This window comes from Balaenoptera musculus, chromosome 6 (assembly GCF_009873245.2).
Source record: "Balaenoptera musculus isolate JJ_BM4_2016_0621 chromosome 6, mBalMus1.pri.v3, whole genome shotgun sequence".
NCBI lineage: Eukaryota > Metazoa > Chordata > Mammalia > Artiodactyla > Balaenopteridae > Balaenoptera > Balaenoptera musculus.
Genome location: NC_045790.1, coordinates 46404996 through 46420293, shown reverse-complemented (window position 1 = coordinate 46420293; position 15298 = coordinate 46404996). Strand labels below are relative to the sequence as shown.

At 34.9% G+C, this 15298-nt stretch overlaps 1 protein-coding gene and 1 non-coding gene across 3 annotated transcripts in view; both read left to right on the top strand.

Moving 5' to 3' along the window:
- Positions 1-15298, top strand: part of FOCAD (focadhesin) — a 318822-nt gene that overhangs the window by 110953 nt on the left and 192571 nt on the right. For both annotated transcript variants that reach the window (XM_036855059.1, XM_036855060.1), the window contains exon 11: positions 2529-2786. In XM_036855059.1, the coding sequence (XP_036710954.1) occupies positions 2529-2786 (258 nt within the window). The remainder of the gene's footprint in view (positions 1-2528; positions 2787-15298) is intronic.
- Positions 24-152, top strand: LOC118897586. Its single transcript, XR_005020478.1, has one exon. It is a non-coding gene; the product is annotated as a small nucleolar RNA SNORA30/SNORA37 family (small nucleolar RNA).

Sequence of the window (15298 nt, the reverse complement as noted above, 5' to 3'; positions counted from 1 at the left end):
TCTTCTCTAAAACACAGGGCCTACCAGCACATTCACAGGTCCTCCCCCAGGCGGTGGGGGTAGGATTTGGTAGCTGGTGCTGAGAGAAAACCTTTGGTGGCACCTTTGCCCTGGGACTGTGCCAGTGGCAGCTGTCACTCAATGGGACAGAGAGGCTGTTCTGTGATCTCTTATTCAACATTGTGCCTTTCTCCTTTCCTCATTGCTCTACCTTAGGAAAACAAACAAACAAAAAACAGAGCCTAAACCTGGACTAATACTTTAAGCAAAGTAGGATTACTTTTCTGTTTCACTATGTTTACTCTGTAATGTTGCTGCTTTTGACTCGAGTTATGGTTCATGGTGATTTCCAATTATTTTCTCTTATACTCATATCTAGCAATTTTATTTTTCTCTCCTAAAGATGATAAGGATAATATTTTTCTTTCCTCTGCAACTTTAGGCACTGTGCTAGGTGCTTTGTGGATACTATCTCATTATCAACTTCAATAATTTTGGCAGGAAGGTAGGCATTACTTCCGTATTACAAATGAGGAAAGTAAGGCTCAGAGAGTTTGCGTAACAGCTGATAGCTGACATGGCTGTGCTAAAGTCCTGGTCTTTTAAATCTCAAGTCCAATGCTATTTGTCATTAGGCTAAAGAAATTGACTCTCGTCTTTAATGAATTCCATCTTCTTGGGAAAAAAGTTCTTAGACAGGATTATAATAAATTAGGTATCATTTAATTTTAAAAATTTATAATTTTTAAAATAGTAATACATTAAAATGGTTCAAGAATTATAAATGGTGTACCATGAGAAGTCTCTTTCTCACCTGTGATTCTGTTTGTCCAGTTTCCACACTCTTAAAATAGAAAATGAATATTAGTAGTTATTAATTTCTTCTATATTTGTCTAAATACTTTTCCTTGTGTGTATACACACACACATATATATGCAAATACAAATATACAGTCTCTATGCTTTCCTTTAAAAAATTAATTAGTAGCATTTCAGGCATACTATATGTATCTTGTATTTTTCTGTGTGAGATCTTTTCCTATCAGTAAAGATAGAGCTTCCCCGTATGTTTTTATACTGGCATTTACTTTCAAATAAAGGTTATCTTCATTCTTAAGCATATACTTGAAATAACTGAACACCTATGTTCTCACAAAAACTTTTACAGCAATATTCGTAGCAACATTATTTATAATAGCCAAAAAGTGGAAACAACCCCAATGTCCATTAACTGATGAGTGGATAAACAAAATATGGTATATCCATACAGTGGAATATTATTTGATAATGAAAAGAAATGAAGTATTGATATCAGCCGCAACATGTGTGAACCTCGAGAATATGCTAAGTAAAAGAAGCCAGTCACAAAAACCCACATATTGTATGGTTCCTACTATATGAAATGGTCAGAATAGAAACAGAAAGTAGATTAATAGTTGCCTGGGCCTGGGGGTCAGAGGGAATAAAGAGGGACTGTTAATGGGCACGGGGTTTCCTTTTGAGGTAAAGAAAAATGTTCTAAAATTAGCTGGTGATGATGGTTACACAATTCTATGAATTACTAAAATTCACTGAGTTACAGACTTTAAAAGGCTGGATTTTATGATGTGAATTATATCTCAATAAAGTTGTTATTAAAAAGTTTTATAAGGCTTAACTTTTACTTCTCATCCTTTCAACTGTTATTCTTATCCATGTAAGTCAGTCTCCAATAACAGGACAGTTATAATCTAGAAATTTCTAATTTGTCTCATTGCACTCTAAATGAATTGAATTATTTTTTGAGCAGGCAATATCTAATTCCTCATTAATGTCCGTGGCTTCTCCTGAGCCATTCGGGCACACAGCTCACATTGGCAGAGTTTTATCCAGTCTCTGACCCTGAGTGCACCACTTGACTTCCATGAGGAGCCATTCCTCAGATTGACTTAAGTATAACATCTTCTTTGGGTATCATTTCAATTTAGAGCTGTCAGGCTATTTCTTGCAGGAGTTATTCACAATTATTAATGAATTTCCAGGCTCCAGCTGAACCAACTCTGTTCCTATCAACAGACTGTCTGTTACAAAAATGAATTGTCCTCAGTCCAAGTCTGCCATCTGCCCCGAGTTGCCTCTTACTGGGGCCTGGAGCTGGGCAAATACAGTGTTTTTTTTCCATCTTCCCTCTCACTGGTAAATACTTCTTAAGTGGTAATGGCTTTTCCCAAACTCTGTTGCCTCTGGGTTTTGTATATTGACTCTTTTTTTTTTTTCTTCCTTAACTGGGAGCTAATGGTAAACATGAGGAAAGTTGGTAATAAGCTGTTCTAGAGTTCCACCTGACAACTATTTTCTTTTTGTGTAATCCCATTAGCTTAAATACGTGCAGAGAGGTTTTGGGCAGGAATGGAAAATTTTGTATTCATTTTGTTGGAAGGATTGATTTCTTACAATGAAATATAAAAAATAAATGAATGTCAGAAATGTATTCCTGACGGATAGATTTATCTCATTTATTCATGCCTTTTTTTGTGTTTACTTTTCAGCTCTCCTACAAGCTTGTGTTCCCCATAACCAGCATGTATGGTTCAATATTTACAGCCTGGAGGATCCTTGAAGTAATGAGAGAAGAATCTGCGACAAGTGACTGGTTAGCTTCCGTAGAGTCATTGCTTCCTATTACCACAGCGATCCCTGCGCATGTTTTTCTTCTGCTGGCTTACCTCCTTGTTGAAGATAAAGGACGAAATCTTCGTCAAATACTGAAGGTCACTACAGAATTTGCCCAAGCTGATTCCTCTCAGGTAAAGCAAGAAAATAATGGAGCAGTAATGGGGGTAAAGCTTAATATTGGAATTGTAGATTATTCTTTCATTGTGGATAATTTTTATCAGAGTTTTAGAGTACAGGTTGCTTTTTTTTTTTTTTTGCTATCTTTATTTTCCCAATTTTTTCTTTTTTCTCCTTACTCTGAGTTGATGTCTACTTCATGATGCACACGTTTCTTTAATGAAAGCACACTTCGAAAGAGAATCTACACATGATGCTAATCTGTTATTTTTGTTATTGATGGATTTGCTAATTTGTAATGCTTTCATTAACTCTTGCACCCCATTCCAAGATGCATATACCTTAGTTCTCATATCAATCTTTTAAGGTGGAAAAATTAATTAATTCAGAATAAATGGGCCTATATAATAGGAATTAATCTCTTTTTAACTTCTTGCAATTTGATCGTATTTTTATTCAGTCATTTAATAAACAAAAAAAATAGTGGGTCGTTGTTTGGTTTTTTTTTTTAATTAATTAATTTATTTATTTTTGGCTGTGTTGGGTCTTCATTTCTGTGAGAGGGCTTTCTCTAGTTGCAGCAAGCGGGGGCCACTCTTCATCGTGGTGCGCGGGCCTCTCACTATCGCGGCCTCTCTTTGTTGTGGAGCACAGGCTCCAGACACGCAGGCTCAGTAGTTGTGGCTCATGGGCCCAGTTGCTCCAGGGCATGTGGGATCTTCCCAGACCAGGGCTCGAACCCGTGTCCCCTGCACTGGCAGGCAGATTCTCAACCACTGTGCCACCAGGGAAGCCCTGGGTCATTGTTTTATATGGCACTGATCAACATGCTGATCATGTACCATATAAAACATGCTGATCAGTACTATATAAAACAACATATTAAAGATATGTTGTTTAATAATAATATGTTTAATAAACATATTAAACATATTAAAGATAAATAATCATTTTTCCTATCTGCACAGTTCTTGGAGTATAATAAGATAACCATCAGACATTATTAATAAAACTCCCCCCCTTGCCTTTTAAAAACTAACCATATATTTAGCATAGACATCTGTAATTTTTTTTCTATTGGATTGAATCTCTAGAATGCATTTCCTGTGAAGGGAAGGATTTCCTAACCAAGTAGGTACGGCATTTTTATTATCTTCTCTATCTTAGTGTCTGTGCTTGTGTTCTTTTTCAAGCATGGTGAAGAAAAAGTCCATCTCTTTATGGAGTGTTCCTATAGGAAAAAAATTTGGTGTTGAAGGTGGGATAAATATGTTTCTATAGATAATGAAGTTAATGTATTTGCAATTCCTTTTTGTCCCCAACTTGTCACGCTCATTCCGTTTTGTCAAGTAAACAACTGCTATCTCACAAAAGTTTTCCCTCTGACTAGATTTCTCTGTCTGATTCTGCAAGTGGATCCGTGATGTATTCAGAGTACCTTTGTCTCACGGTGTATGCGTAACATGAAACACTTCAGCTTGCTTCCTACTTTATTTCTCCCTTCAGCTTCTGTAACAATCCTAATTCTACCAAATGTTTTTTATCACTGTTGACACCTTGTAGGATTATCTCTTTAGAATAGTTAATGCACAGGTAACGCCTGGAGATTATCTGAGGAAGTCATACCGTAGGTTACCTGACCTATGTTTGCCACTGGTGTAGAACATGTGTTATATTAATATATGTATTGATACTTAGGAAATGCATTTAGTCTTTGAAGTTCTAGGGTGATCCAGTATCCTTGTAAACACTTTTCATGTGTGCCACGAAATGGAAAAAGTTGGGAAGTACTGGGGTGACCATCCCGCTTCATTTATTTATTCAATAAATGTTTATTAAGAAGCAGTGCTATAAATTAAAGTCAGTATGTTACACTTCTGTTGATAATTTCTAGGAAGTTTTTAAAGAAGTGAGAAAAAACACCCCATGTAATTTTGCTTGTTAAGGTGAATGGTAGGGTAAAATGTTGAAATATAGTTACCCAAACTCATGCAGAAGCAAAGGCAATATAATTAATAAGAACTTACAAGTGGAGTTATTTAAGTCTTTTGAAAAGGATAAAAGAAGACTAGAAGTAGGAGGTAGTGTTCTTCACTGTTCCTTATGAAGTGACCATATCATATCATTTCTCTGGCCTTTAGCTACAAGGTAAAGCAGCCTGAAGAAGAGGATTGAATATTTTGAAAAAGCAATTCTCTAATTGTAACTGCTTGGTGTAGATTCAATTAGATGAGTTAGGGTTGAGATCTATTATTGGAGGAGTGTTTTCTATTTCTTTCATTAAGTTGACATGACTGCATGAAATGTATTGTTTCATGTGTGTTTGTCCTTTCTTACCTTATAAAAAGAAGGTATATTATGTTTAAGCAATCATTGGCTCAAATTCATGGGAGAGTCAATACTAAAGAAAAGTCTTAGACTACTAATAAGCAGATACTAAGTAAATAGGTATGTAAGAATAGGAATTTAGAGGCTGTCTTCTACCTCTGTTTTGGTGGTCACTTAACCTCTTATATAGAGTTCACTGGCCTGCAGTATTGTGTTTGTGTGACACCATAATTTATTGTAAGAATTCTACTGTAAGACCTTGTGAGAGAAAATATTTGAAAAGTTTGAAAGAGATGTGCCATATTTGAAGTGTGTTTAGTGTGATTATGATTATTATTATTCATTCTAAGGTATTAATAGAAATTATTTTTGATAGTACTTATTCATAGTAATGCAAGTTATCAATATCAACTAATACCTTTAGTGTTAATAATGATAAGAAAATATATTTCTTTAAAAATGTGATTATTCTTCTTGATGGATGGATCCCCTTCCCCAGTGAGTTTTCATCCTTAGTCCCTCACCGTGTTCCCCTGTGACATGCGTTTTGTGTTGGGTTTAATACATTTAGGGTCATGGAAGTCTAATGGAGCTAGGTAGGTTGAAGGGAACTTGGCCTTGTGAGTACCATTTTAGAGTTAACTGGATACAGATGATGGTGTTAAAATAACTAGATAGTTACTCAAGGCCACAGCAATAAATTGACACTTGAAAAAAATAGTAAGGAACTTTTTTTTTCCATATCTAGAAATGCTGTCAGCAGTTACTGATAATCCATATAGTCTTCTTATCCAGACATCATGAGACTTAATTTGCAGAAGATACAAGCTCAGGTCAGGCAGCTCTCAGTAAAAATTAAGTGCCTTTTCTTTCTTGGAAGGAATGTCTTAGAGTGTTCTGGGGAGAGATCCAAGAATAAGCATCCTGTGTGAATTCCCATGGAAGTCGTGAAAGTTTTAAACACATTGATTTAGTTTAGAGAGAGATTTTCGTATCGTAGTCTGTGCTTATAATATATGGGAATGCCATCTAATTCCTAAATTAGTGTTTTTTTCTGGAAATTGCAGTTGACGGATTCATGTGCTTTTTGGTTATGTTTATATAACAGTTCCTGCCTTTCTGATACTGTGAGTAATGTTTTTTTCCCCACAGTTTGATGTAAATCATTCATGCTGCCTTCAGAGATGCCTGAATGACAGTTGAAGCACATGGCTTCATGGCTCATAAACAGTAACGTCCTGTTGGGCTTATTCTTTCTTCTTCAGAGAGCTATTTCCTAACTCTGATTTGTCCAGATCTGGTCACATCTAGTTTGAAATCAGTGGTAGTGAATATAAACATAGGCTCTAATCAAGGGATAATGTGAACGCCAGGCTTAAATAAGGACATTTTCTAAATTTTAATTGAATGGTTTTTTAAAGGGCAATATCAAATCATATTTTGAACTCTTATTAAATGATTGACTAATCTATGAAACATGATTGTGGACAGTTTGGAAATGTCTGAGACTGATACAGCCTCCTTAAGAAGAGGTTAATAACCCTTAATCAACACGTGTTGATTGACTTCCTATCTCCCCTTTCAGGTGAGCCCAGCACAGTGACAGGTCACTAATTAAGAACCACGTCTGGCTCTGTGACCTGCACTGTGTGCCTCTATACAAACTTAACTGGTGATAGCACCAGTTCTGTACCACTTTCCTCAACCCATTCCATATACCTGATTGTATCTTGCTTCTAAGACTCTCAGCCAGAAACCTTACTTTTTCTTCCTCTCTTCCTAACTCTCATTTCCCTTTTGGATTTTATGTTTAGTTCTTTGCCAACTCTGACCTTGGTTTCCAGTAATATCCCACCCACGTTCCTTCTGGCAGCTTCAGGTAAACTTCTCTCTGTGTCTACGTGGGACTCCCCTGCCTTCCCCCAGTTCCCCACAATATTACTCTGGCCCCTGGCCCCTTGAGAAGAAAGGGATATTATTCATCTCTTAAAACCTTCTCTAATATCTATTGGCTTAGCTATATTATATTAGCTATATCATTGGCTAATTATTACAATATTATATAATATTTAATATATTAAATATATAATTGTTATAATAACCACTTATTATATTAGCTATATTATTAACTATAGCTTCCCTCTAGCTATCGGAATTGACATTTCTCCATCTGAAGCATTATATCCTAGGGAATAATAGAGGTGTTGGAGGAGGAGTCTACTTTTCACATAGATACGTGATTCTGCAAAAGACTATAGGTTATTAAATGCTTAATAGTATGTCATATAAATAGATGGAGAGAGAACACCTGACAACAGATTATATTCACTTTTGGAAATCCAGGCTGCTTGTTAGTGGTTTTAAAACCTAAGAAAATATGTTTTCTTTCTGTTTCTACCTATATTGTTAAGAGTTTACGGCAAGATTAAATACTTAGGCATCTGAATTGAGGATTAACTATGGAGATGAGTAATTTTTAGATAGGCTGAGATGGTTTAAAGTAAAATCTTACAATAGCTTAGTATTTCAACTTCAGTGGAAGAACTCTAACTGCTACATGTAAGGCATAACAATTTCTTTTTCACTAGTTTATAAAATGGAATATGCCAAAGAGGAAAAGTTTATAAACTTTGACTTTAGAGAACCGCAAGTTCCTTCCTTAAAATCTGCTCTCACCAAGGAGCTTATCAAATTAAGTTTTGTGAAACCCAATGCCTCTTTCAAATCCTTGGTACTTGCTTGCTTTTCTCTTGTTTGGAATTGGGGATAGAGCTGTGTTTTTTTGTTTGTCTTATTTTGTTTTTGCTTGCATTTACAACTCTGAGGACTTTTACTTCCTTTTTACCTTTTGGTTGTTAAGTCTCACTAAAGGTCTTACTTAATGGGAACAATTGCAATCTTTGATAATTTTATTTTATCCTTTGTAATGTTTTCAGGGCTTATTTTTTTTTCCATTTGTGAAGGTGTACACATGTTTGAGCCATTTAAATCACTTATGGGGATAGGTTCATGGCCCATGACTTGCTGGTCTTTTAAAAGTCATATATTATCAAATAGTAAAAAGTTGACTTTCAGGGCAGAATCCTGTGATAGCTCTACTGTGGGTCATAAGCCATATTTTAACATGGAAAATGAATAGGAAATGTGTGAAATTTAATGGTCTGTAAGTTACTGCTGTGAGAAAAGGAGAAAATATATTCTATAAAGGAACTTGCACAAAGAGTCCTTGGACACTTTGCACTCTGTTCTATTGTCACCGAGTTCTATGAATTGCTACCCCCTGAAGTCAGTCGGCTTCCTGTGTTCTTCACACCAGCAAAAAGAAGCCAGAATGTACAGTACTTTTAATAAAGAGCTTTACAGATAAGAAATGCTGTACTACTATTCCCTTGCAGCCATAGCATTGATTATGCCTAGAGCAAAATTGGGATGAGCCTGTCAGCATGAAACAATTAGACAAAGAGAAACACAGATGAAAATACAGGGTCAAGTATCTATTCCATCCTGTGGCAATATGTTTATTTCTTCTTTATAAACCCAACATAGATATCTATAGAATAAAATGTTTTTAACTGGCATTTGAACCTTTTTATATTTTTTTCAGTTTTTTGCACGAAGCCTTGAGTTTATACTCAGGGAAGCAGTCCTGTGTCAATTTTTTACCTTTCTTGAGTTCCTGAGGGCTAATATTGGGCTGAGTTTCTTCTGAGAAGTCAACAGAGTGTAAATTGCTTAAAAGTTCAACCCTATATCACTGTGACACTCACTAGCTTACTAATATAATGAAACAAAAGCCATTTGTCTTGTTGTGTCACTGAACACTGAGTAACAGAAAGGATGGGGGTAGAGTTTGGTGAGGATGGGGCCTAGAACTGCATTTAGAACAGCAGAGTCTGTCTGCTCCCAGTTGAATATCAGTTAGCAGTAGCTTTGTCTTCAGATTAAAACCTGCTTGGAATGGGCTTCTGGTGTTGCTGAAGGACTCAGAGGGGAACAAATTTTGTGGTAACTTTGAATTTTGTAAAAGGCATGAGGAATTCTTCTCAAGGGGAAAAACACAAAGTCCACCATTGCCAGAATAAATTTTTTCTTATTTGGTCAGAGGGCAGGGAAGGAAAAGGGGGTGTTGGTCCCCTGCCTACTTGTATCGTGGTCAGACACCCCAAAGTGGAGCTGTCAGTGGACATCCCTTACCATTTATTCTTCAGCCCTTCCATAGTCAATCCTTCAATTCAGAGGAGAGTCTTAATCAAGGAAACATTTCTTTACATCTACAGAAGCAACCCATATCAGCTCTCTCCAACGAGTTTTGCCTTGATTCATCAATAAAAATGGATAATCAAGGCTCATCAGACTTTTAAGAAAATTTAACAGCATGACTAACCAGAGCATCTCTTTCCAGAAGAAGAACTTGGGGCTCAGAGGATAATATAAAAACAATCTAGTACCTATGAGATGTTGGCGAGATATTGTATGTTTTTGTATTGTATATAAGATACTGCTGTGATGAAGAAGAAATTCAAGAGCAAGAGATTTTAGAAATTAAAAACTTGGTTGCCACAGTACATAAATAGAGGCTGGATTAGTGATTTATAGAATAGCCAACTAAATATTTCAGAATATAGAAAAAATATGAAAACTGAACAAGTTAAGACATTGAAGGTCAATCTTGGAGTTCTAACATCTTTCTGTAGGAATTTCAATTGGAGAAAACTGAAGAGAAAATGAAGGAGAAAAACTTAAAATATGACAGAAAACTATTTCCTAAGCTCAAAAAAGATACAAAGATATAGATTGTTAGGACCCTCTGAAAGCCGCACAGCACAGTGAGAATAGATCAATACCTATATCCATGCCCAGAACTTCAAGAATAAAGAGAACATCAAAAGAGATTTTAGAGAAGAGTTGGAAAAGATGAAGTCATTTAAAATTGGATTGACCTTAGATTTTTTTATAGCAGCCCACTGGGTACTGGAATACATTGGTATATTGTCTTCCAATTTCTTGAGGAAAGTCACTTTGAACCCGGAATATTCCTTTCCATCATTTTACTTTTAACAAGTGATGGTAATAAAGGCTTTTTCTGATGGGCAATAATTCAAGAATATTTCTTGGTTACTGATTTTATGGGGGGAAAAGCCCCTCAAGAATGTGTTCTAGCAAAACTGAAAATGAATCCAAGAAAGTACAGAGAAGAGATGTTAAAAGGTGATCAAAATATCAAGTAAATATTACTTTAAATTAACCATAATTGTTTGTGTAAAATATGAAAAATAACTACCTGGAACAAAGTCCAAGCTTTAAAACATGGGAAGTGGTCGGAGTAGGTAGTGGGAATGTGATAGTGCGAAGAGTGAGAACATGCTAAGTAAGGGTGGAATTTTGTTTTTAAACTGAGTATTTTTTGATGTTAGTAGAAGAATAAGTTTAAATATGTATTTAAACCTTTATTAGTAACTAAAGGTGATTTATAACTTCCAAATAATTAATATAAGAAAAGGAAAACAATTTTTTAAAAAACCTAAAAAAGATGGCAAATATTAACATAAAATAAGATGGTAAGAATAATTCCAAATATTCCAGTTACCACAATTACTGTGAATGAATTAAATTTCCTTATCAAAAAAAAAAGGCTCATAATACTACCCAAAACAATCTACAGATGTAATGCAATTTCTATCAAAATTCCCATGATATTTTTTACAGAACTAGACCAAATAACCCTAAAATTTATATGGAACCACAAAAGACCCAGAATTGCCAAAGCAATCCTGAAGAAAAAGAACAAAGCTGGAGGCATAACCCTTCCAGATTTCAGACTATACTATAAAGCTACAGTAATCAAAACAACATGATACTGGCACAAAAACATCCATAGAAAACAAACAAAGCAGAAATATAGATCAATGGAACAGAATAGAAAGCCCAGAAATAAACCCACACACCTATGGTCAATTAATCGACAACAAAGAAGGCAGGAATATACAATGGAGAAAAGACACTCTCTTCAACAAGTGGTGCTGGAAAAGCTGGACAGCTACTTGTAAGTCCATGAAATTAGAACACTCCCTCACACAAGATACAAAAATACATTCAAAATGGTTTAAAGACCTAAATATAAGACGTGACACCATAAAACTCCTAGAAGAAAACATAGGCAAAACATCTTCTGACATAAATCATAGCAATATTTTCTTAGATCAGTCTCCCAAGGCAAAAGAAATAAAACCAAAAATAAATGAGTGGGGCCTAATCAAATTTAAAAGCTTTTGAACAGCAAATGAAACCATCAACAAAATGAAAAAGCCTACAGAATGGGAGAAAAAATTTGCAAATGATGTGACCAACAAGGAGTTAATATCCAAAATATATAAGCAGCACAGACAACTCAATCTTGAAAAAAACCAAACAACCCAGTCAGGAAGTAGGCAGAAGACCTGAATAGACATTTCTCCAAAGAAGACATACAGATGGCCAACAGGCACATGAAAAGATGCTCAGCATCACATAATTATTAGAGAAATGAAAATCAAAACCTCAATGAGGTATCACCTCACACCTGTCAGAATGGTTATTATCAAAAAGTCTACAAATAACAAATGCTGGAAAGGGTGTGGAGAAAAGGGAACCCTCGCACACTGTTGGTGGAAATGTAAATTGATGAAGCCACTATGGAAAATAGTATGGAGGTTCCTTAAGAAAATAAAAATAGAGCTACCATATGATCCAGCAATCCCACTCCTGGGTATATATTTGTAAAAGATGAAAACTAATTTGAAAATGTATGTGCACCCCAGCGTTCATAGCAGCACTATTTATGATGGCCAAGACATGGAAGCAACCCATGTGCTTATCGACAGACGGTTTGCTTAAGAAGATGTGGTATATATACAGAATGGACTATTACTAAGCCATAATAAAGAATGAAATATTGCCATTCACAGCAACACGGATGGACCTAGAGAATATTATACTTAGTGAAGTAAGTCATAGGAAAACAAATACTATATGATATCACTTATATTTGGAATCTAAAGAAAAAAAAAAACAAATGGAATCTATATACAAAACAGAAACAGATTCACAGATATAGAAAATGAACTTATGGTTACCAAATGGGAGAGCAGGGGGAGGGATAAATTAGGAGTATGGGATTAACAAACTATTATACATAAAATAGATAAGTAACAAGGATTTACTGTATAGCACAGGGAACTGTACTCTATATCTTGTAATAACCTATAATGGAAAATAATCTGAAAAATACGTATGTATAACTGAATTACTCTGCTCTACACCTGAAACTAACACAATATTGTAAATCAACTATACTTCAGTTAAAAAAATAAAGGCTCATATTATTAAAAAACACAATTCTATACTTTTTCTAAGAGACAAACCTTGAAACAAGTGACAGTTGAAAATGAAAGAGTGAAAATGAAAAGCTAGGTAGATCAGTAAGAAAGCATAAGATGTGGTAATATTATCATCCAAGATAGATGATATAGAATCCAAGGTAAAAAGCCTTACACAAGATGAAGAGGAGTATTTTATACTGACAAATGGTAGAATCTCAAGTCAAATTTTATTTAGAAGCAGTTCCATTGAAATTAGGAAAAGTATGTCTGATGTCAATTTTACTATTTTTCTGGAGGTTCTGGCCATTGTTAATTCATGGAAAAGAAATAAAAGTTATATATGTGTAATAAAATAAAAACCCAGAGCTCCTAATACTTACAGACAATTAGAAAATACTAGAGAATTTACTGAAAACTTTTGCTTTTAGATTAGATAAGAGAGTTCAGTATGGTGGCCAGATATCAGATCAGTGTACAAAACCGATTGATTTTCTTTACAAAAACAATAAATTAGAACATATTGGCAGTATATGGGAGAGAGATAATTTGTAAATAGCATAAGAACTGTACCTTGAAATACTAGAAATGTATAAAAACTCTTTGATGTAATTTATAAAATTTTACTAAAACACATATAATGGCTTCTAGTACAATACTTTAAATGTAGAATTCATGTTATAAATATTTACTATTGATTGATTTGAGGTTCAATGATCTTATGATTATAAGACATTTAGTTTTGTTTTTTTGCATTAATCACCTTTGTTACACGGATTCTGATCCATTACCTTAACTTCACTGCAGAAAGATATTCACTTAACCAGTTGCACGTATAGTGCCGCCAAGTCCAAAAGTGGAGTGTTTATCGTGTTTGCCAGCTTGATCACATTCTGAGCTCTGTTGAGTAAGTCAGTTACAGGCCTTTTGATAACCTGGCTGATGCTTTGGAATGAATTGTTTCTTTTATTATCCTTAATTTCTAGGGCTAAATAGGTTTAAATATAGTCTACTCATTTAGAAGCTGAACCATCTTCTTGAACAAAGTAACAGTTAATAAAAATAGCCAACATTTACATATGCTTATTATATACCAGTCACTATTCTAATCACTTTATTTGCATATATGAGCTAACTCATTGAATACTCACAGCTCTTTGAGGTTGGGTACCATTATTATTTAGGAACAGAGGCACAGAGGTTGATTAACTTCTCCAGATTCATACGGCCATTCACACAGTAATTGGCGAAGTCAGAATTTGAACCCAGCACATATCCAGACTCTGTGCTCTTACCCAATATGCTATACTATCTCTCTACAACTTTTAGTTAAACCATTTCTTAAAAAATTTTTGAAAGAGTAAACAAGGTTCACTAGCTTTACATTTGTTAGATTAGCCTAGTCAGTTGTAGAGATAATTAGATGTTAAGAAAGAAACCTCAACATGTGTTTGAAATCTGGCCAGATCTTCAATCTTGTGTGATTATTTTTTCCTCTTCTATGCTAGCTTCCATTGGTCCTTCTATACATAGGCAAATCACATTTAGCCAGATATTTCTGCCTAAATAGAACACGTACAGAGTCATGACTCATGTAAGCATGTGTCAAAAAGAGATTGAGATGTTCTAAGTGAATCAACATCAACAAGAATGCTTGCAGTTGGGATTATTGCTTAATGGTCAAAAATTATTCTTTTATACTTTTTTGTTTGTAGTGATCATAACTGAGAAATTCTGAAACCTAATTAAAGACAAGAATTTTTTTTAGTGAACAAAAAAGTAGGTTGTTGTATTCCCTTTATTTTGAAAAATAACATTTACAAAATGTTGAGAAAATCACACGTTGGTTGTTAGGTTTGAAATATTTAACAAGATTTACAAGGTTTGAAATATTTGACAAGATATACTGGTCATTTAAGAGCTTGAAAGGGCATTGAAGAATCAGTTGTTTAGTAAATAGTCATGGAGAACATCTTTGGGGCACACATTTTAATTGGAACTTGGGATTCAAAGATAGTTATTGGTGAATTCACAGTGCATAGGGAAGATGGGCAATATACAATTAGAATGCCCTGTGATAAGTGGTATGTTGCAGGGAAGCATACGGTTTGGTATGAGCCCAGAAAGCGGTGGCTAAGTCATAATAGGAGGTCTGCCTGGATTAGGTGATTCATCAGCTGTTGCTGGACAAATACAAATTAAACATCTTTGAAATTAACTGGAAGAGTCTTATTGCCTGTTTCTATTACATATGAAGCACTACTTTTTATATATGACATTTATATGATCCTTTTTGAGTGCCACTGTTGGGCAAACAGTGGAATAAATAAATTTTTGGAGGTACTGGAGTAGTTTTTTACTTGGTGTACCATAGGTTCATTAGCAGTACTTTTATATTTTAGATTTCATTTTCTTGTTGGGAAGTAAAAGAAAGCCACTGACATTTTGTCACAATTATAGCTACTTTCTGATGGCTGTAATCGAGATGACAGGCCATGATTTGGTGGATTTAGTGGGAAAGGTTTACTCCAGAATTCTTAAAGTTGGACAACTATGTGAGCTCCCTCACCAGAAGTCTTGAGACTTATGCTCTTCCTTTGTCTTTTCAGCACACTGGAGTTCTACCCTACCAGTGACAATTTTGAGCTTTTCATGATAGATAGTACAATGGACACTTTGGCAAGTTTTTAGAATAGTTGATATAATGAAACACTGCATTCTGAAGTCAGTTTACTTCAAATGGGTTAGACATGGTTACAAATTCAGTGGCGCCAGACAAGTAGTTAAGAAGTGGGATGATTTCTATATGTAGGTTTCTGGTGAATTGATTGGACTTTTGGAGA